Genomic DNA, 23321 nt, shown 5'->3' on the forward strand with positions numbered 1-23321 from the left:
GTACACATTGGAACCAATGACAAAGTTAGAGAAAGATGGAGGGTCCTAAAAAATGATTACAGGGATCTAGGCCAAAAGCTTAAGGCAAGGACCTCCAAGGTAGTATTTTCTGAAATACTACCAGTGCCAAGCGCTACCGCAGGGAGACAGTCAGAGATCAGGGAGGTTAATGCATGGCTAAGAAAGTGGTGCAGGAAGGAGGGTTTGGGTTTTTAGGGCACTGGGGACTCCTTTTCTGAGAGGTGCCATCTATATTCTAGGGACGGATTGCACCTCAATGAAAAGGGATCTTCTGTGCTAGGGGGGAGAATGCTAAAAAAGGTTGGAGGAGATTTTAAACTAGGACGGCGGGGGGAGGGGAATGAAACAGATAATGAACTAAATGGAATAGATGAGGATACAAGGTGGTATGGAGGTAGAATGGGGGCAAGTGCAAGTTTGACAAGCAGTGAGACACCCATAGTAAATACAGATAATACTAGAAAACTTCTAAAGACTAAACCAAGTGGGAGCAGAAAGGAAGGAGCAGATAAGATAATAGTACAGGCTGAAAAAAACCTGAAATGCATGCTTGCTAATGCAAGAAGCCTGACAGATAAAATGGGGGAGCTTGAATTAATAGCTGCAAGGGAGCAGTATGATATCATAGGCATTACTGAAACATGGTGGGATGAAACTCATGACTGGACCGTTAATTTAGAGGGTTATTCTCTTTTTCGGAAGGATCGAACAAATAGAAGGGGAGTTGGAGTATGTCTATATGTTAAACCGGATCTAAAACCTATTATAATGGATAATGTCTGTGAAGGGAATGATGAAAATGTAGAGACCTTGTGGATAGAAATTAGCAGTGGAGGTAAAAGTATAAAGAAAATGTTTGTGGGAATATGCTATAAACCACCAAATATCTGTGAGATGGAGGAAGCTAAAATACTTTTGCAATTGGAGAAGGCATCAAAACTGGGTCATGTTTGCATAATGGGGGATTTTAATTATCCAGACATAGACTGGGGCAATGAGATTAGCGTTACAACAAAAGGAAACAGGTTTTTTGGGGGTGCTTAAAGATAATTATATGACCCAAATTATTGAGGAAACCAACCAGGGGAGGGGCAGTTCTGGATTTGGTCATATCAAACAATGTAGAAGTAATAACAAATATTCAAGTCCTGGAACATTTGGGTAACAGTGATCATAAACATGGTCTCACTTGAAATAAAATATCAAAAACAGATTTCTTGGGTTCAACAAAGACCTTAAACTTTAGAAAGGCAGATTTTAATAAACTGAGGACTAATCTACAAGTAATACAATGGGATGATGTTTTTGCAGGGAAAATGTGGAAGATAAATGGGCAGTCTTTAAAACATTGTTAGGGGGCGTGGCCAGGAGGCTGATCGGCGTCGTCGCAGGTCCGCTTGGCTCCGCAGAGAGCGACAGGTCGATACAAAACCAACGAAAAACAGAAGAAAAAAAAACCTCCAAAAAGTTGTACAAAAGGTCCAGGCTGCAGACGCAGAGTTCAGAGGTTGACTGTATACTATATATGAGGCACTAAAGGTTATGTTCCATGTATGTTTTTTACCGTTTGTTCTTTCCCCTACAGATTACGCTCCAGCCGTGAAATAGCTGAACACTGTTTGCCAACTTCAGCTACTCAATGTTTAAAAAAAAAAAAAAGGGGGAGAAGATGAGGCGATGTAAATAACTGTGTGTGATCTCCCGCTCTGAGGTGTGTGACCTCACATACAATGCACCCCGCATTTTATGGGGTGTTTATTCTGTTTTTCTTTTCTAAAGGTTTAGCTGCCAAGCCGGATAAGAATGAATCCCAATATTACTGCTATTTCCGTGGGGAAGGAGGAATTCAAGATAGCTCTTTTTGCGGACGACGTTATTACTGACGCTTTCAAAACCTCTTATCTCACGCCCTCACCTTTCCAAGTTTGATCAGAATTTGGTTCTCTTTCGAGTTACAAAGTTAATCACACCAAAGCCCTCGCCCTTAGTTTACACCTCCCTAAAGAGATGGTAAAATTACTCCAACTTAACTTAACTTGAAAGTACAGTATATCCAATGTACTTACAAACCAAACCCATCACATGAACTGACTCCATACGAGGACATACACCAGCCCCTCACAAAAAGTATTACCTCCAAGATATACCATAATCTAACCCCTATTAAATGCAACCAAACCCCTGACAAGTATAAATCTCCTGGGAGCGAGATTTAAATACCAGCATGGAGCTCGATATATGGGAAGATATATGGGAAGATATATGGGAAGCCGCCTCCAAAAACTCATCATCTGTTGTGAACAAGGAGAACATCTACAAGCTAATATTCCTACGAGCCAATATTCCTACGAGCCAATATTCCCACGAGCCAATATTCCCACGAGCCAATATTCCCACGAGCCAATATTCCCACGAGCCAATATTCCCACGAGCCAATATTCCCACGAGCCAATATTCCCACGAGCCAATATTCCCACGAGCCAATATTCCCACGAGCTAATATTCCCACGAGCTAATATTCCCACGAGCTAATATTCCCACGAGCAAATATTCCCACGAGCAAATATTCCCACGAGCAAATATTCCCACGAGCAAATATTCCCACGAGCTAATATTCCAACGAGCAAATATTCCCACGAGCAAATATTCCCACGAGCAAATATTCCCACGAGCAAATATTCCCACGAGCAAATATTCCCACGAGCAAATATTCCCACGAGCAAATATTCCCACGAGCAAATATTCCCACGAGCAAATATTCCCACGAGCAAATATTCCCACGAGCAAATATTCCCACGAGCAAATATTCCCACGAGCAAATATTCCCACGAGCAAATATTCCCACGAGCAAATATTCCCACGAGCAAATATTCCCACGAGCTAATATTCCCACAAGCTAATATTCCTACAAGCTAATATTCCTACAAGCTAATATTCCTACAAGCTAATATTCCTACAAGCTAATATTCCTACAAGCTAATATTCCTACAAGCTAATATTCCTACAAGCTAATATTCCTACAAGCAAATATTCCTACAAGCTAATATTCCTACAAGCAAATATTCTTACAAGCTAATATTCGGACGGTACATGACTAGGTTACATTCTTTTCTCCCAGGTGTCTCTCCAGTGTGTTGGCGTGGCTGAGGGAGGGAGAGAGAGGGAGAGAGAGGGAGAGAGAGGGAGGGAGAGGGAGGGAGAGGGAGGGAGAGGGAGGGAGAGGGAGGGAGAGAGATGGGTGTGGTGAAATGGGGAATATACTGCATATATTTTGGTCATGACCCAAGATCCAACTAATATGGGGGGAGGTGTCCGCCCTAATATATAGTATCTTAGGGATCACTGTGCCACAGGATCCAATATATATATATTGCTAGGAAAACCAATGGCCAACAAAACAAAAAAGAAGCCAAAATTATCTCCCACATTTTGAACGCCACGAGGTGACAATCGCCAAGAATTGGAAACAACCTCCATCTCTGAACCAAATAAACAACAAAATCTGCCATATCGTTTATATGGGAAAACTCTCAGCTTACCTGAACGGCTCCCCTCACAAGGTTTCGACACGCAGGCATATCCCCATGTTTAGACTAAAATAATCTCTGAACAATGTGTTTCACGACATATTTAAATTGTTGTCCACTGTACAATATACAGCTCAACCCCCTTATAACGCTGTGCTTAGGGGCCAAAGAATCACATCGCGCCATGAGCGAATCGCGTTAGAAATAATGTACAGTTGTATGCATTGTACAATAAAGTATTTAAGATACCAATAATCGCGTTGTAAAGTATTCATAAATACGGAAATTGGGAGCAGCGCTTACATCGCGTTATAAGCGGATTCGCTTTGTAACGGATCGTGTTATAACGGGCTTGAGCTTTATGTTCAAATGCTGTCCCCCTTCTCTGCTTCGCTAATCCCCCCCCCCCAACCGTGTTATTACCAGATTGTAAGTATCAATGTACCCCCCCCACCCCTTTTATCTTTTTTATGTATCCCTTCTCTTTAAAAAGACCAATAAAAATTCAAGTAATAAAAAAAAAACATTGTTAGAAAAGCACACTTATCAGTGTATACACTTGGGTAATAAGTATAAAGGAAATAAGTCAAAACCAGTGTGGCTAAATAAACAGGTAGGGGAGGAAATGGACAAGAAGAGGAAGGCGTTTAGATTCTTTAAGTCAGAAGGGACGGAGACATCGTGTCAGAATTATAAGGAATGTAACAAAAATTGCAAAAGGGCAATTAAATTTGCAAAAATGGATAATGAAAAAAGGATTGCAATAGAAAGTAAGGTCAACCCTAAAAAGTTCTTTAAGTACCTTAATAACAAAAAAATGAGAAAAGAAAATACAGGACCCTTTCAGTGTGAGATGGGTAGGCAGATTATTGGAGATAAGGAAAAAGCAGAGGCATTAAACACATTCTTTGCCTCTGTGTTTACCAGGGAAGAATCAAGTTCAATAGTAGGAGGAAGCCACAACCTCCATATTAATGACCAATTGGATAACTGAGGAAGAAGTTCATAAGCGGCTTGAAAAAAATAAAGTAAATAAGGCACCTGGCCCCGATGGCATACATCCAAGAGTTCTCAAGGAGTTAAGCTCAGTAATAGCCAAACCATTATATTTAATATTCAAGGACTCCATTTCCACAGGCTCAGTACCACAAGATTGGCGTAATGCAGATGTGGTGCCTATATTTAAAAAGGAGCTAGATCACACCCGGGGAATTACAGACCTGTAAGCCTGACTTCAATAGTAGGGAAACTACTTGAAGGTTTAATACGGGATAATATTCAGGAATACCTAATGGGAAACAAAATTATTAGTAATAGTCAGCATGGATGTATGAAGGATAGATCATGCCAAACTAACCTTATTTGTTTCTTTGAGGAGGTAAGTAGGAATTTAGAGCAGGGTAATGCAGTTGTTGTGGTCTACTTAGATTTTGCAAAGGCTTTTGATACGGTTTCACACAGGAGGTTGGTGTACAAAATAAAGAAAATTGGACTCCGTAATAATATATGCACCTGGATTGAAAACTGGTTAAAGGACAGACAACAGAGGGTTGTCATAAATGGAACTTTTTCAGGTTGGGCTAACGTCGTGAGTGGAGTACCTCAGGGATCAGTACTGGGACCCCTGCTTTTTAACTTGTTTATTAATGACCTTGAGGTTGGGATCGAGAGCAAAGTCTCCATCTTTGCTGATGATACTAAATTGTGTAAGGTAATAGAATCAGAGCAGGATGTAATTTCTCTTCAGAAGGACTTGGAGAGACTGGAAACGTGGGCAGGTAAATGGCAGATGAGGTTTAATACAGATAAATGTAAGGTTATGCTTTTGGGAAACAAGAACAAAAAGGCGACTTGCAAAAAATTAAATGGAGATATATTGGGGGAATCCTTGATGGAGAAGGATTTAGGAGTGCTTGTAGACAGCAGGCTTAGCAATAGTGCCCAATGTCATGCAGTAGCTGCAAAGGCAAACAAGATCTTATCTTGCATCAAACGGGCAATGGATGGAAGGGAAGTAAACATAATTATGCCCCTTTACAAAGCATTAGTAAGACCACACCTTGAGTATGGAGTACATTTTTGGGCACCAATCCTAAGAAAAGACATTCTGGAACTAGAGAGAGTGCAGGGAAGAGCCACCAAATTAATAAAGGGGGTGGACAATCTGATTTATGAGGAGAGGCTAGCTAAATTAGATTTATTTACATTAGAAAAGAGGCGTCTAAGAGGGGATATGATAACTATATACAAATATATTTGGGGACAGTACAAGGAGCTTTCAAATGAACTATTCATCCCAAGGGCAGTACAAAGGACTCAGGGTCATCCCTTAAGGTTGGAGGAAAGGAGATTTCACCTGCAACAAAGGAAAGGGTTCTTTACAGTAAGGGCAGTTACAATGTGGGATTCATTACCCATGGAGACTGTGACGGCATATACAGTAGATTTTAGAAAGGAAAGGTATACAAGGATATACCAAATAAGTATACATGGGAAGGATGTTGATCCAGGGAATAATCTGATTGCCAATTCTTGGAGTCCGGAAGGAATTAATTTTTTCCCTTAATGGGGTTTTTTGTTTGCCTTCCTCTGGATCAATAAGTAAGTATAGATATAGGATAAAGTATCTGTTGTCTAAATTTAGCAGAGGTTGAACTTGATGGACGTATCTCTTTTCAACCTCTTCTACTATGTAACTATGTAACTACACACAGATACACAGCTACACCCAACTACACACAGAGTCCCTGAGCGACCCCGACACCACTCACTGCAACACAACTCATCCCGGGGTCCTGATGGGAAGACAGAGGTAACACAACTACACACAGATACACAACTACACACAGATACACACAGTGCCCCTGAGAGACCCGACAGAACTACACAACACTCACCCCACTGATGTCCCTCACGTCCCATTCCAGCCAATTCGATAGTATCACTGGGATCACCACGGAAATGGTCACTGCGGGGGTCACAGCGTCCGGCTGCAGGTTCCTGATCTGGGCAGTTCAGAGGTCATGGGGTGAGGGCAAGAGGTCAGAGATTGCAGAGAAAGGTCATAGGGTGAGAGGTCACAGAAAAAAGTGTCAATGGGTGAGACGTCACAGGAAAAAGGGGTCAATGAGTGCGAGGTCAACGGGTGAGAGGTCACAGAGAGGGGCCAGACCATCACTGGGATCCTATTGTCTCCAGGGGAAACAATTTACAAGGTGGAAGGACGGACTGGAGGTCAGAGGTCACCTGGTATCCGTGTGTCAGTTCTCTGCTCTGGAGGACGTTGCTGAAATTGATGTATTTGATAGACTTGGCCAGACTGCGAGGAGAGAGAGAGAGAGAGATAAAACCCCTGTGTCTGCCCAGCAACAACACAATACTGCCACCTAGCAGGTTCCTCTCCATGGAGGAGAGAGAGAGATGTAACCACGGTGTCTGCCTGTCACCAGGATCAGTAAGGGAGTGCGGCAGGGAGACACCATGTCACCAGGATTAGTAAGGGAGTGCAGCAGGGAGACACCGTGTCACCAGGAACAGCAAGGGAGTGCGGCAGGGAGACACCGTGTCACCAGGATCAGTAAGGGAGTGCGGCAGGGAGACACCGTGTCACCAGGATCAGTAAGGGAGTGCGGCAGGGAGACACCATGTCACCAGGATCAGTAAGGGAGTGCGGCAGGGAGACACCATGTCACCAGGATTAGTGAGGGAGTGCGCAGGGAGACACCGTGTCACCAGGATCAGTAAGGGAGTGCGGCAGGGAGACACCGTGTCACCAGGATCAGTAAGGGAGTGCGGCAGGGAGACACCATGTCACCAGGATCAGTAAGGGAGTGCGGCAGGGAGACACCAGGATCAGTAAGGGAGTGCGTCAGGGAGACACCGTGTGACCAGGATCAGTAAGGGAGTGCGGCAGGGAGACACCGTGTCACCAGGATCAGTAAGGGAGTGCGGCAGGGAGACACCATGTCACCAGGATCAGCCAGGGAGTGCGGCAGGGAGACACCGTGTCACCAGGATCAGTAAGGGAGTGCGGCAGGGAGACACCGTGTCACCAGGATCAGTAAGGGAGTGCGGCAGGGAGACACCGTGTCACCAGGATCAGTAAGGGAGTGCGGCAGGGAGACACCATGTCACCAGGATCAGTAAGGGAGTGCGGCAGGGAGACACCGTGTCACCAGGATCAGTAAGGGAGTGCGGCAGGGAGACACCGTGTCACCAGGATCAGTAAGGGAGTGCGGCAGGGAGACACCGTGTCACCAGGATCAGTAAGGGAGTGCGGCAGGGAGACACCATGTCACCAGGATCAGTAAGGGAGTGCGGCAGGGAGACACCGTGTCACCAGGATCAGTAAGGGAGTGCGGCAGGGAGACACCGTGTCACCAGGATCAGCAAGGGAGTGCGGCAGTGTCAGCAACAACAGAATTTAAAACCAGAGACAGAACATAAAACACAGACAGAGCTCAGTGCACATCCAGTGAAACTCATACACGGTACAGTGCCTAAATATATATGTATAAATATCTATTAAATAAAATGGTCTTTTAGTTTAACATTTTTGGCCAAAATTGTTGTAAGCCCCTGAGCCACTGCACGGCAGACCACATTTCCAGGGGTCCCTAACACTAATATAAATTCTTAATAACCTGTGCATTACCAGGAAGAATGATTTATAATAAATCTGTCAATATTAGTCCCTGTCTGAGTATCAGTCCTTGGGCACGGGGAGAAAGAGTGCAATAGTGAGGGCTGACCTCCGAACTCCTTGGAGCCCACTACTGCTGGAGGCGCAAGCAAAAGTGAGAAGAACTACAGATGACATCATAAGTCTCTCCTGGTCTCCATAACACCGCAGATCAGCTCAGCTCTCCTGAACCTACAGGTATGCTTTAGCACCTCACGGTAGCAATAGAGTGGATCTCCCAGAGGGGGGGACAGTGCTACACGGGCAATGGATGGAAGGGAAGTAAACATAATTATGCCCCTTTACAAAGCATTAGTAAGACCACACTGTGACGGGAGCTTTGTGACAGGCTATTAATAATACACAAAAATATATATAATATATATAACTGGGTTGAACTGGGACGAGACTTGGATATGATAAAATATAATTTATTCCTTGATAAAGGTGAACACAACAGATTATACAAATAACAGGCAAAATATAGACACTTACTTAAAGATTATGGCAAGAAAGCCATCAGGATACAGGATTGGCCATTTCTTCCATAATTCAGGTTCAGATGAAGACATCACAGCAATACATGCAGCCCATGAATAAAGACTCATGCATGAAGACACAGGCATGAAGACATGCAGACATGAAGACAATACATGAAGACACCTGAGTAAGGGTTGACTCTGACTTAAATACAATGTCAAACTCATCTCTTAACCCTAGATGCCGAAAAGGCTAGCAAAAAGTCTTTGAAGCTCTTTGTAGCCGCTTTTGGCTTCCATTGAAGTGTGAAGTATCACATTTAAAAAAACATTTAGTTTCTTGGTTCCTGCCTCCAACATAAACAATTAGGCAATTTAGCCTTTGATCACCAGGCTATGTAAATTCTAGCAAGATGTCCTTCCTGCTCATTATCATAACAGAGGGAGTCTGCAGTTTCCAGAACAAACCAAAATCCCATATACACTGTAAATAACTTCATAACATCAGTTCAGTAGTACTTACTGGCACGTGAGACATATTAATACATTCCGTCACACATGACGCTCCCAATGAGACTACATATTACCATGTAGTACTAAAATTAAGAGAGATATTAATATCTGGCTCTTAGTATCTGTTAGATATCAAGTGTTTAGAATCATTCGTTGGGGCTAAGTCCCACGAATACACATATGTAACTCTTAGCACGTTCAGCCAAGGACATCTCATAATATTCTTATATTTAATAAGGTCACTCATTCTGTAGCCCCACTCCTAAATCAGAGGCGTTTGGGCCAGTCTACCACATGGCAGGATACTATGGTTTGTAAGTGTGAGTTATAACGCTCACCCCCCACTCTAGCTTCCTGCAAACAGGTAGAGTGGCTGGGCCTTTGATCAGGGCTGTTTCCTAACCATTTGGTAGCTCCCCTGACCATTTTCATTTAGTAGGCAGGCATCTTTGAGGGTAATTTAAACAAAGGGCTAGAATCACCTTTTTAACATTAACCCTTTCCCTCCCGCAGCAGCCCTAGTGTATGTGTGGGTGCAAACACTAGGATAACACAATACATTTACACAGGGGAATATACATTTTCATGTTATAACAAGGGTTAAATCACATTTCTGGACCTCAGCCCAGTTAACCTCTTGTCTCCCTGGTGAGGTTAGAGGGTGGCCAATTGGGGTGTAACCCCTTTAATCCCGGGCCAAATCCTCTCGATCGTCACACACACCTTGAATATGGAGTACAATTTTGGGCACCTCTCCTTAGAAAAGACATTATGGAACTAGAGAGAGTGCAGAGAAGAGCCACCAAATTAATAAAGGGGATGGACATTCTAACTTATGAGGAGAGGCTAGCTAAATTAGATTTATTTACATTAGAAAAGAGGCGTCTAAGAGGGGATATGATAACTATATACAAATATATTCAGGGACAATACAAGGAGCTTTCAAAAGAACTATTCATCCCACGGGCAGTACAAAGGACTCGGGCCATCCCTTAAGGTTGGAGGAAAGGAAATTTCACCAGCAACAAAGGAAAGGGTTCTTTACAGTAAGGGCAGTTAAAATGTGGGATTCATTACCCATGGAGACTGTGATGGCAGATACAATAGATTTGTTCAAAAAAGGTTGGACATCTTTTTAGATGGGAAAGGTATACAGGGATATACCAAATAAGTAAACATGGGAAGGATGCTGTTCCAGGGAGTAATCCGATTGCCAATTCTTGGAGTCAGGAAGGAATTAATTTTTCCCCTTAATGGGGTTTTTTGTTTGCCTTCCTCTGGATCAATAAGTAAGTATAGATATAGGATAAAGTATCTGTTGTCTACATTTAGCATAGGTTGAACTTGATGGACGTACGTCTTTTTTCAACCTCATCTACTATGTAACTGTGTAACTATGTAACTGTGTAACTATGTAACTATGTAACTATGTAACTGTGTAACTGTGTAACTGTGTAACTGTGTAACTATGTAACTGTGTAACTATGTAACTATGTAACTATGTAACTACAGTATTACTTGCTTCTCCGTTTCCCTCTTTTATATCCGCTGGAGAACTCTGGGCGCTATTCTGACAGGAGGCCCACATTTTTTGAAAATGGGGAAAGTCGGTCCCTATTATTACATCATGTGCCAGTTGGGGTACTATACCAACCCTGAAATTTAAGGAATCAAACTCAGTTTCAATAAGAACCTTGACAGTGGGATATTCCCGGTTACCCCCTGTATACAACAAATTGCCAATCTTGTGATCTGTTTACCTGTTTTCTGGGCAACAGGGTAACCATGCTCCCCGAGTCAAGAAGTGCCTGAACCATCTTACCATTTACCTTTACAAATGCCCAGAGATGGTCTTTCAAGGGGACCTCTGGGCCAGGGCCATGCATTGAGACCACAATTACAATTTACACATTTGGGCATATAGTCTGTGTCCCACTTAGAGCCCTTTCATAGCGCTTCATGTCAGCTGTTGCCCTTAGTATATGAGCCAGTGTCGCTGGTGATGTGTGAAGATGGTCGCTGCTCTTCAGGCCCCCTTAAGGCCCCGGACACGCTTACCGCTGGCGTGCTGAGGCGCGCTGAGGCTCAGGGAAAGCGGGTGCTTTCCCTGGCCTTGCGGTTGCTTACCGCACACGCTCTCAGCAGGCCATCAGGGGGCGGTCCGGGGGCGGGCGCGTCACTGGCGTCACGGAGCTGGTTCGCCCTCATTGGGCGAACCGCTCACGTGACCGGCCTGTCTCGCCGGCAAGCGGGGGAATTTTAAATTCCCCCAAGACCTTCGCTTCCGCAAGCACGCGGAAGCGCAGGTGAACCCCTACTAAAGCCGCTCTAATTGCGGCTGTAGGGGCTCAGTGCTGAGCGGGAGCGCGCGTCAGCACGCTTCCGCAAGCACGCAGGCAACATGTCCGGGGCCTAACTCTGCTACCCTTTTACTGTCTCTGGTAGAGTCCTGGGTCCTTGGGTTGTGGGGATGCTCCAGGCCTGAGGGTTGCAGGTGCTCCTCTGCCATGACTTACCTCTCTACAAGGGTCACCAGCTCATCTACAGTGTGGGGGTTACTCTGGCTGACCCAACGGCGTAGGGAAGTTGCCTCCAGAACCGGTTCATAACCAACTGTTCCACGATATGGCTTGGTGAGTTGGTCTTGGGTTGCAGCCACTTCCGGGCGAGGTGGATGAGGTCATACATCTGTGACTGGGTGGCTTTGTCTGATGTGAAGGACCATGCGTGGAACCTCTGGACTGGACCAGCAGTGGTTACGCCAAGGCGGTGAGGATCTCCTTTTTTTAACTTCGTATAGTTGTTGGCTTCAGCCGGTTCTAGGTCAAAGTGAGCCTTCTGGGGTTCGCCGCTTAAGAAGGGTGCGATTAGACTGGCCCACTCGGCTTCTGGCCATCCCTCTCTCTGTGCCGTGCGTTCAAAAGTGAGAAGATAGGTTTCAATATCATCTGAGGGATCCATATTCTGTAGGAAGTGGCTTACCCTGGTCATCTTGGGCCCTGGAACTGCTTCCGCTGGGGCTTTAGCAACAGTCTCTCTCAGGACTGTCTCTCTCCGGACTGTCTCTCTCCGGACTGTCTCTCTCCGGACTGTCTCTCTCCGGACTGTCTCTCTCCGGACTGTCTCTCTCCGGACTGTCTCTCTCCGGACTGTCTCTCTCCGGACTGTCTCTCTCCGGACTGTCTCTCTCCGGACTGTCTCTCTCCGGACTGTCTCTCTCCGGACTGTCTCTCTCCGGACTGTCTCTCTCCGGACTGTCTCTCTCCGGACTGTCTCTCTCCGGACTGTCTCTCTCCGGACTGTCTCTCTCCGGACTGTCTCTCTCCGGACTGTCTCTCTCCGGACTGTCTCTCTCCGGACTGTCTCTCTCCGGACTGTCTCTCTCCGGACTGTCTCTCTCCGGACTGTCTCTCTCCGGACTGTCTCTCTCCGGACTGTCTCTCTCCGGACTGTCTCTCTCCGGACTGTCTCTCTCCGGACTGTCTCTCTCCGGACTGTCTCTCTCCGGACTGTCTCTCTCCGGACTGTCTCTCTCCGGACTGTCTCTCTCCGGACTGTCTCTCTCCGGACTGTCTCTCTCAGGACCCAAAGCGCCTCTCTCAGCAAGTGATTTGTCTCACACTGGGACATTGGCAGCTGTTGAATATTGGCATTAATGTCTGCAACAGTACGTACCAACGCACTCACCATCTTGTTTTACCGGAAAAAAACCTTTTCCTTATAAGTTCTTTCACCCGCAGACCTTTCAGTGTTCTGCCCGCATTCTCCACCTTACAGTATGTGACAAACGGCTTCCTCACGGGGATTTGCCGTCTGTCCGGGACCGCGAGAACACGGTCTTTTAGGGTGAGTAAATCGATGAGACGTAATGCAATATTCCTTTTAGCAGCTTCTGCCTGTTTTATTCAGTCCCAGGCACTGGAAAACGGATACAAAGCAAAACCCTGCTCAACTGAGCAATAACTAAACAAAGAATTTCCCTGGCTAGGGTCGGGCGGCTCCAAGAAAACAAAGTAACAAACTTCACAACACACAGCAGGTATATACATAGGGCTATATGTATTTATATACACAGGTATTCATACACACAGCAGGTATATACATAGGGCTATATATATTTATATACACATGTATTCACACACACAGCAGGTATATACATAGGGCTATATATATTTATATACACAGGTATTCACACACACAGCAGGTATATACATAGGGCTATATATATTTACATACACAGGTATTCACACACACAGCAGGTATATACATAGGACTATATGTATTTATATACACAGGTATTCACATAGGGCTATATATATTTATATACACAGGTATTCATACACACAGCAGGTATATACATAGGGCTATATGTATTTATATACACAGGTATTCATACACACAGCAGGTATATACATAGGGCTATATATATTTATATACACAGGTATTCATACACACAGCAGGTATATACATAGGGCTATATATATTTATATACACAGGTATTCATACACACAGCAGGTATATACATAGGGCTGTATATATAAACACACCACATACAGCAGGTATATACATAGGGCTGTGCATATATACACAAAGCAAGCATATACACAGGGCTGTATAGACACACACACACACACACACACAGTATACAGACCCTTTGGTGATCACATTGATTGGATACAGGACCGGGATGTCTCGTCTCGCTGTGTTATTAGAGAATGTCTCGTTTCTCTCGTTGTCACTGAGAAAAAGAGGATGAGCAGATTTATGTGTGCCGACTGTCTCTCCCTCTGTGCCGACTGTCTCTCCCTCTGTGCCGACTGTCTCTCCCTCTGTGCCGACTATCTCTCTCTCTCTGTCTTTTTCTCTTTAAACCGACCGTCTCTCTCTCTTTTTCTCTCTCTGCTGAACATCTCTTTCTCTCTCAGCTGACTGCCTCTGTCTCTCTGTCTCTGGAACACACACTCTCTCTCCCACTCTGCCAGCTGTCTCTTATTTTCTCCGCCAACTTTCCCTGTCTGGTTGTCTCTGACTACATGCCTTCTCTATCCCTGAATCTCTCAGTCTCTGGTAGGTCTCGCTCTCTCCCTGTCTCTCACAGTCTCTGGTAGCTCTCTCCCTGTCTCTCACAGTCTCTGGTAGCTCTCTCCCTGTCTCTCTCAGTCTCTGGTAGCTCTCACTCTCTCCCTATCTCTCACAGTATCTGGTAGCTCTCGCTCTCTCCCTGTCTCTCTCAGTCTCTGGTAGCTCTCGCTCTCTCCCTGTCTCTCACAGTCTCTGGTAGCTCTCGCTCTCTCCCTGTCTCTCTCAGTCTCTGGTAGCTCTCGCTCTCTCCCTGTCTCTCTCAGTCTCTGGTAGCTCTCGCTCTCTCCCTGTCTCTCTCAGTCTCTGGTAGCTCTCGCTCTCTCCCTGTCTCTCTCAGTCTCTGGTAGCTCTCGCTCTCTCCCTGTCTCTCTCAGTCTCTGGTAGCTCTCGCTCTCTCCCTGTCTCTCTCAGTCTCTGGTAGCTCTCGCTCTCTCCCTGTCTCTCTCAGTCTCTGGTAGCTCTCGCTCTCTCCCTGTCTCTCACAGTCTCTGGTAGCTCTCACTCTCTCCCTGTCTCTCACAGTCTCTGGTAGCTCTCACTCTCTATCTGTCTCTCACAGTCTCTGGTAGCTCTCGCTCTCTCCCTGTCTCTCTCAGTCTCTGGTAGCTCTCGCTCTCTCCCTGTCTCTCTCAGTCTCTGGTAGCTCTCGCTCTCTCCCTGTCTCTCACAGTCTCTGGTAGCTCTCTCCTGTCTCTCACAGTCTCTGGTAGCTCTCGCTCTCTCCCTGTCTCTCACAGTCTCTGGTAGCTCTCACTCTCTCCCTGTCTCTCTCAGTCTCTGGTAGCTCTCACTCTCTCCCTGTCTCTCACAGTCTCTGGTAGCTCTCGCTCTCTCCCTGTCTCTCACAGTCTCTGGTAGCTCTCTCCCTGTCTCTCACAGTCTCTGGTAGCTCTCACTCTCTCCCTGTCTCTCACAGTCTCTGGTAGCTCTCACTCTCTCCCTGTCTCTCTCAGTCTCTGGTAGCTCTCACTCTCTCCCTGTCTCTCACAGTCTCTGGTAGCTCTCACTCTCTCCCTGTCTCTCTCAGTCTCTGGTAGCTCTCGCTCTCTCCCTGTCTCTCTCAGTCTCTGGTAGCTCTCGCTCTCTCCCTGTCTCTCACAGTCTCTGGCTGTGCGCACGCTCTCTGTCCCTCAGTGCAGTTCTCAGGCTGTCTCTCACCTGATGGCTGTCACTTCTATCTGCACTCTCTCTGCCCAGGAGATGTTACTGAGAGTGTCAAACACAACCTGTATCCCAGCCTGAAGAAAAGAGACACGTCACTCAGCGAGACCTCCCCCCATCTTCTCCCTCTGCACTGTGTCACCCTCTTCTCCCCCCATTCCTCCTTCCCCCCCTCCTTCATTCCCCCCCATGTCTCCCCTCTCCCCCCCTCGCCTCCCCTCTCCCCCCATGCTTCCCCTCTCCCCCCCTCGCCTCCCCTCCCCTCTCCCCCCCTCGCCTCCCCTCTCCCCCCCTCGCCTCCCCTCTCCCCCCCTCGCCTCCCCTCTCCTCCCCTCTCCTCCCCTCTCCTCCCCTCTCCTCCCCTCTCCTCCCCTCTCCTCCCCTCTCCTCCCCTCTCCTCCCCTCTCCTCCCCTCTCCTCCCCTCTCCTCCCCTCTCCTCCCCTCTCCTCCCCTCTCCCCCCCTCGCCTCCCCTCGCCTCCCCTATCCCCCCCTCGCCTCCCCTCTCCCCCCCTCGCCTCCCCTCTCCCCCCCTCGCCTCCCCTCTCCCCCCCTCTCCTCCCCTCTCCCCCCCTCGCCCCCCCTCGCCTCCCCCTCTCACCCGCGCTCCGTGTCTCAGCACAGGGTGGCTCACGTTACACATCAGGTTTTGTGGCTGCGACTCCCGGCAGCTCAGGGACATCCGATAGGAAGCCTGGGGACGCGGGGGGGTCTTATTACATCACCAGTTTCGTGTCACAAGGCCCCCCCACCCCTCGCGTGTCACAAGGCCCCCCACCCCTCGCGTGTCACAAGGCCCCCCACCCCTCGCGTGTCACAAGGCCCCCCACCCCTCGCGTGTCACAAGGCCCCCCACCCCTCGCGTGTCACATGGCCCCCCACCCCTCGCGTGTCACATGGCCTCCCGTGGTACCTGCGTGACGTTGGCCTTGCGGAAGGACAGTCCGGGGGGGTAGGTGACCCTCAGGGTGGCCAGGTGACCGTCCTCACCCGTGTTCTGTAGCTCCAGGAACACGGAGAGAGAAGCCGCGTCACGCACAACCAGCTGCGTGTCCCTGCAACACGGAGTGACACACAGGGACACATCATGTCACACAGCGTGGTGACACACAGGGACACAACATGTCACACAGCGCGGTGACAAACAGGGACACAACATGTCACACAGCGCGGTGACACACAGGGACACATCATGTCACACAGCGTGGTGACACACAGGGACACAACATGTCACACAACACGGTGACACACAGGGACACATCATGTCACACAGCGTGGTGACACACAGGGACACAACATGTCACACAGCGCTGTGACACACAGGGACACAACATGTCACACAACACGGTGACACACAGGGACACAACATGTCACACAGCGCGGTGACACACAGGGACACATCATGTCACACAACACGGTGACACACAGGGACACATCATGTCACACAGCGTGGTGACACAGGGACACAACATGTCACACAGCGCGGTGACACACAGGGACACAACATGTCACACAGCGTGGTGACACACAGGGACACATCATGTCACACAGCGTGGTGACACACAGGGACACATCATGTCACACAGCGTGGTGACACACAGGGACACATCATGTCACACAGCTTGGTGACACACAGGGACACATCATGTCACACAGCGCGGTGACACACAGGGACACATCATGTCACACAGCGTGGTGACACACAGGGACACATCATGTCACACAGTGTGGTGACACACAGGGACACATCATGTCACACAGCGCGGTGACACACAGGGACACAACATGTCACACAGCGCGGTGACACACAGGGACACAACATGTCACACAGCGCGGTGACACACAGGGACACAACATGTCACACAACACGGTGACACACAGGGACACATCATGTCACACAGCGTGGTGACACACAGGGACACAACATGTCACACAGCGCGGTGAAACACAGGGACACAACATGTCACACAGCGCGGTGACACACAGGGACACAACATGTCACACAGCGCGGTGACACACAGGGACACATCATGTCACACAGCGTGGTGACACACAGGGACACAACATGTCACACAACACGGTGACACACAGGGACACATCATGTCACACAGCGTGGTGACACACAGGGACACAACATGTCACACAGCGCGGTGACACACAGGGACACAACATGTCACACAGCGCGGTGACACACAGGGACACAACATGTCACACAGCGCGGTGACACACAGGGACACATCATGTCACACAACACGGTGACACACAGGGACACATCATGTCACACAGCGTGGTGACACACAGGGACACAACATGTCACACAGCGCAGTGACACACAGGGACACAACATGTCACACAGCGTGGTGACACACAGGGACACATCATGTCACACAGCGTGGTGACACACAGGGACACAGCATGTCACACAGCGTGGTGACACACAGGGACACATCATGTCACACAGCGTGGTGACACACAGGGACACATCATGTCACACAGCGTGGTGACACACAGGGACACATCATGTCACACAACACGGTGACAAACGGACACAACATGTCACACAGCGTGGTGACACACAGGGACACATCATGTCACACAGCGTGGTGACACACAGGGACACATCATGTCACACAGCGTGGTGACACACAGGGACACATGTCACACAGCGCGGTGACACACAGGGACACATCATGTCACACAGCGTGGTGACACACAGGGACACATCATGTCACACAGCGTGGTGACACACAGGGACACATCATGTCACACAGCGTGGTGACACACAGGGACACATCATGTCACACAGCGCGGTGACACACAGGGACACAACATGTCACACAGCGTGGTGACACACAGGGACACATCATGTCACACAGCGTGGTGACACACAGGGACACATCATGTCACACAGCGTGGTGACACACAGGGACACATCATGTCACACAACACGGTGACACACAGGGACACATCATGTCACACAACACGGTGACAAACGGACACAACATGTCACACAGCGCGGTGACACACAGGGACACATCATGTCACACAGCGCGGTGACACACAGGGACACATCATGTCACACAGCGCGGTGACACACAGGGACACATCATGTCACACAGCGCGGTGACACACAGGGACACATCATGTCACACAGCGTGGTGACACACAGGGACACATCATGTCACACAGCGCGGTGACACACAGGGACACATCATGTCACACAGCGTGGTGACACACAGGGACACATCATGTCACACAGCGTGGTGACACACAGGGACACAACATGTCACACAGCGTGGTGACACACAGGGACACATCATGTCACACAGCACGGTGACACACAGGGACACATCATGTCACACAGCGTGGTGACACACAGGGACACATCATGTCACACAGCGTGGTGACATACAGGGACACATCATGTCACACAGCGTGGTGACACACAGGGACACAACATGTCACACAGCGCGGTGACACACAGGGACACATCATGTCACACAGCGTGGTGACACACAGGGACACATGTCACACAGCGTGGTGACACACAGGGACACATCATGTCACACAGCGTGGTGACACACAGGGACACATCATGTCACACAGCGTGGTGACACACAGGGACACATCATGTCACACAGCGTGGTGACACACAGGGACACATCATGTCACACAACACGGTGACACACAGGGACACATGTCACAGCGCGGTGACACACAGGGACACATCATGTCACACAGCGTGGTGACACACAGGGACACATCATGTCACACAGCGTGGTGACACACAGGGACACAACATGTCACACAGCGTGGTGACACACAGGGACACATCATGTCACACAGCGCGGTGACAAACAGGGACACATCATGTCACACAGCGTGGTGACACACAGGGACACATCATGTCACACAGCGTGGTGACACACAGGGACACAACATGTCACACAGCGTGGTGACACACAGGGACACATCATGTCACACAGCGTGGTGACACACAGGGACACATGATGTCACACAGCGTGGTGACACACAGGGACACATCATGTCACACAGCGCGGTGACACAGAGACACATCATGTCACACAGCGTGGTGACACACAGGGACACATCATGTCACACAGCGCGGTGACATACAGGGACACATAATGTCACACAACACAGTGACAAACGGACACAACATGTCACACAGCGTGGTGACACACAGGGACACATCATGTCACACAGCGTGGTGACACACAGGGACACATGTCACACAGCGCGGTGACACACAGGGACACATCATGTCACACAGCGCGGTGACACACAGGGACACATCATGTCACACAGCGCGGTGACACACAGGGACACATCATGTCACACAGCGTGGTGACACACAGGGACACATCATGTCACACAGCGCGGTGACAAACGGACACAACATGTCACACAGCGTGGTGACACACAGGGACACATCATGTCACACAGCGTGGTGACACACAGGGACACATCATGTCACACAGCGTGGTGACACACAGGGACACATCATGTCACACAGCGTGGTGACACACAGGGACACAACATGTCACACAGCGTGGTGACACACAGGGACACATCATGTCACACAGCGTGGTGACACACAGGGACACATGTCACACAGCGTGGTGACACACAGGGACACATCATGTCACACAGCGTGGTGACACACAGGGACACATCATGTCACACAGCGTGGTGACACACAGGGACACATCATGTCACACAGCGTGGTGACACACAGGGACACATCATGTCACACAACACGGTGACACACAGGGACACAACATGTCACAGCGCGGTGACACACAGGGACACATCATGTCACACAGCGCGGTGACACACAGGAACACATCATGTCACACAGCGCGGTGACACACAGGGACACATCATGTCACACAGCGTGGTGACACACAGGGACACATCATGTCACACAGCGTGGTGACACACAGGGACACAACATGTCACACAGCGCGGTGACACACAGGAACACATCATGTCACACAGCGCGGTGACACACAGGGACACATCATGTCACACAGCGTGGTGACACACAGTGACACATCATGTCACACAGCGTGGTGACAAACAGGGACACAACATGTCACACAGCGTGGTGACACAGGGACACATCATGTCACACAGCGCGGTGACACACAGGGACACATGTCACACAGCGTGGTGACACACAGGGACACAACATGTCACACAGCGTGGTGACACACAGGGACACATCATGTCACACAGCGTGGTGACACACAGGGACACATCATGTCACACAGCGTGGTGACACACAGGGACACATGATGTCACACAGCGTGGTGACACACAGGGACACATCATGTCACACAGCGCGGTGACACAGAGACACATCATGTCACACAGCGTGGTGACACACAGGGACACATCATGTCACACAGCGCGGTGACATACAGGGACACATAATGTCACACAACACAGTGACAAACGGACACAACATGTCACACAGCGTGGTGACACACAGGGACACATCATGTCACACAGCGTGGTGACACACAGGGACACATCATGTCACACAGCGCGGTGACACACAGGGACACATCATGTCACACAGCGCGGTGACACACAGGGACACATGTCACACAGCGTGGTGACACACAGGGACACATCATGTCACACAGCGCGGTGACACACAGGGACACATCATGTCACACAGCGCGGTGACACACAGGGACACAGCATGTCACACAGCGTGGTGACACACAGGGACACATCATGTCACACAGCGCGGTGACAAACGGACACAACATGTCACACAGCGTGGTGACACACAGGGACACATCATGTCACACAGCGTGGTGACACACAGGGACACATCATGTCACACAGCGCGGTGACACACAGGGACACATCATGTCACACAGCGTGGTGACAAACAGACACATCATGTCACACAGCGTGGTGACACACAGGGACACATCATGTCACACAGCACGGTGACACACAGGGACACATCATGTCACACAACACGGTGACACACAGGGACACAACATGTCACACAGCGTGGTGACACACAGGGACACATCATGTCACACAGCGTGGTGACACACAGGGACACATCATGTCACACAGCGTGGTGACACACAGGGACACATCATGTCACACAGCGTGGTGACACACAGGGACACATCATGTCACACAACACGGTGACACACAGGGACACAACATGTCACACAGCGTGGTGACACACAGGAACACATCATGTCACACAGCGCGGTGACACACAGGGACACATCATGTCACACAGCGCGGTGACACACAGGGACACATCATGTCACACAGCGTGGTGACACACAGGGACACAACATGTCACACAGCGTGGTGACACACAGGAACACATCATGTCACACAGCGCGGTGACACACAGGGACACATCATGTCACACAGCGTGGTGACACACAGGGACACATCATGTCACACAGCGTGGTGACACACAGGGACACATCATGTCACACAGCGCGGTGACACACAGGGACACATCATGTCACACAGCGTGGTGACACACAGGGACACAACATGTCACACAGCGTGGTGACACACAGGGACACATCATGTCACACAGCGTGGTGACACACAGGGACACATCATGTCACACAGCGTGGTGACACACAGGGACACATCATGTCACACAGCGTGGTGACACACAGGGACACATCATGTCACACAGCGCGGTGACACACAGGGACACATCATGTCACACAGCGCGGTGACACACAGGGACACATCATGTCACACAGCGCGGTGACACACAGGGACACATCATGTCACACAGCGTGGTGACACACAGGGACACATCATGTCACACAGCGTGGTGACACAGGGACACAACATGTCACACAGCGTGGTGACACACAGGGACACATCATGTCACACAGCGTGGTGACACACAGGGACACATCATGTCACACAGCGCGGTGACACACAGGGACACATCATGTCACACAGCGTGGTGACACACAGGGACACAACATGTCACACAGCGTGGTGACACACAGGGACACATCATGTCACACAGCGTGGTGACACACAGGGACACATCATGTCACACAGCGTGGTGACACACAGGGACACATCATGTCACACAGCGTGGTGACACAGGGACACAACATGTCACACAGCGTGGTGACACACAGGGACACATCATGTCACACAACACGGTGACACACAGGGACACATCATGTCACACAGCGTGGTGACACACAGGGACACATCATGTCACACAGCGTGGTGACACACAGGGACACATCATGTCACACAGCGCGGTGACACACAGGGACACATCATGTCACACAGCGTGGTGACACACAGGGACACAACATGTCACACAGCGTGGTGACACAGGGACACATCATGTCACACAGCGTGGTGACACACAGGGACACATCATGTCACACAGCGTGGTGACACACAGGGACACATCATGTCACACAGCGCGGTGACAAACGGACACAACATGTCACACAGCGTGGTGACACACAGGGACACATCATGTCACACAGCGTGGTGACACACAGGGACACATCATGTCACACAGCGTGGTGACACACAGGGACACATCATGTCACACAGCGTGGTGACACACAGGGACACAACATGTCACACAGCGTGGTGACACACAGGGACACATCATGTCACACAGCGTGGTGACACACAGGGACACATGTCACACAGCGTGGTGACACACAGGGACACATCATGTCACACAGCGTGGTGACACACAGGGACACATGTCACACAGCGTGGTGACACACAGGGACACATCATGTCACACAGCGTGGTGACACACAGGGACACATCATGTCAC

At 49.2% G+C, this 23321-nt stretch overlaps 1 protein-coding gene across 1 annotated transcript in view; it reads right to left on the bottom strand.

Moving 5' to 3' along the window:
• The window catches only part of LOC142485976 (integrin alpha-L-like), a gene marked incomplete at both ends in the record, with an annotated part of 190777 nt that overhangs the window by 22612 nt on the left and 144844 nt on the right, over nt 1-23321 (bottom strand). The window contains 6 exons of the mRNA XM_075584632.1: nt 6446-6553; nt 6795-6867; nt 13873-13959; nt 15462-15541; nt 16065-16157; nt 16377-16518. Coding sequence (XP_075440747.1) covers nt 6446-6553; nt 6795-6867; nt 13873-13959; nt 15462-15541; nt 16065-16157; nt 16377-16518 — 583 coding nt within the window. The remainder of the gene's footprint in view (nt 1-6445; nt 6554-6794; nt 6868-13872; nt 13960-15461; nt 15542-16064; nt 16158-16376; nt 16519-23321) is intronic.

The sequence above is a fragment of the Ascaphus truei genome, unplaced genomic scaffold, assembly GCF_040206685.1.
Source record: "Ascaphus truei isolate aAscTru1 unplaced genomic scaffold, aAscTru1.hap1 HAP1_SCAFFOLD_689, whole genome shotgun sequence".
NCBI classification, from domain to species: Eukaryota; Metazoa; Chordata; class Amphibia; order Anura; family Ascaphidae; genus Ascaphus; species Ascaphus truei.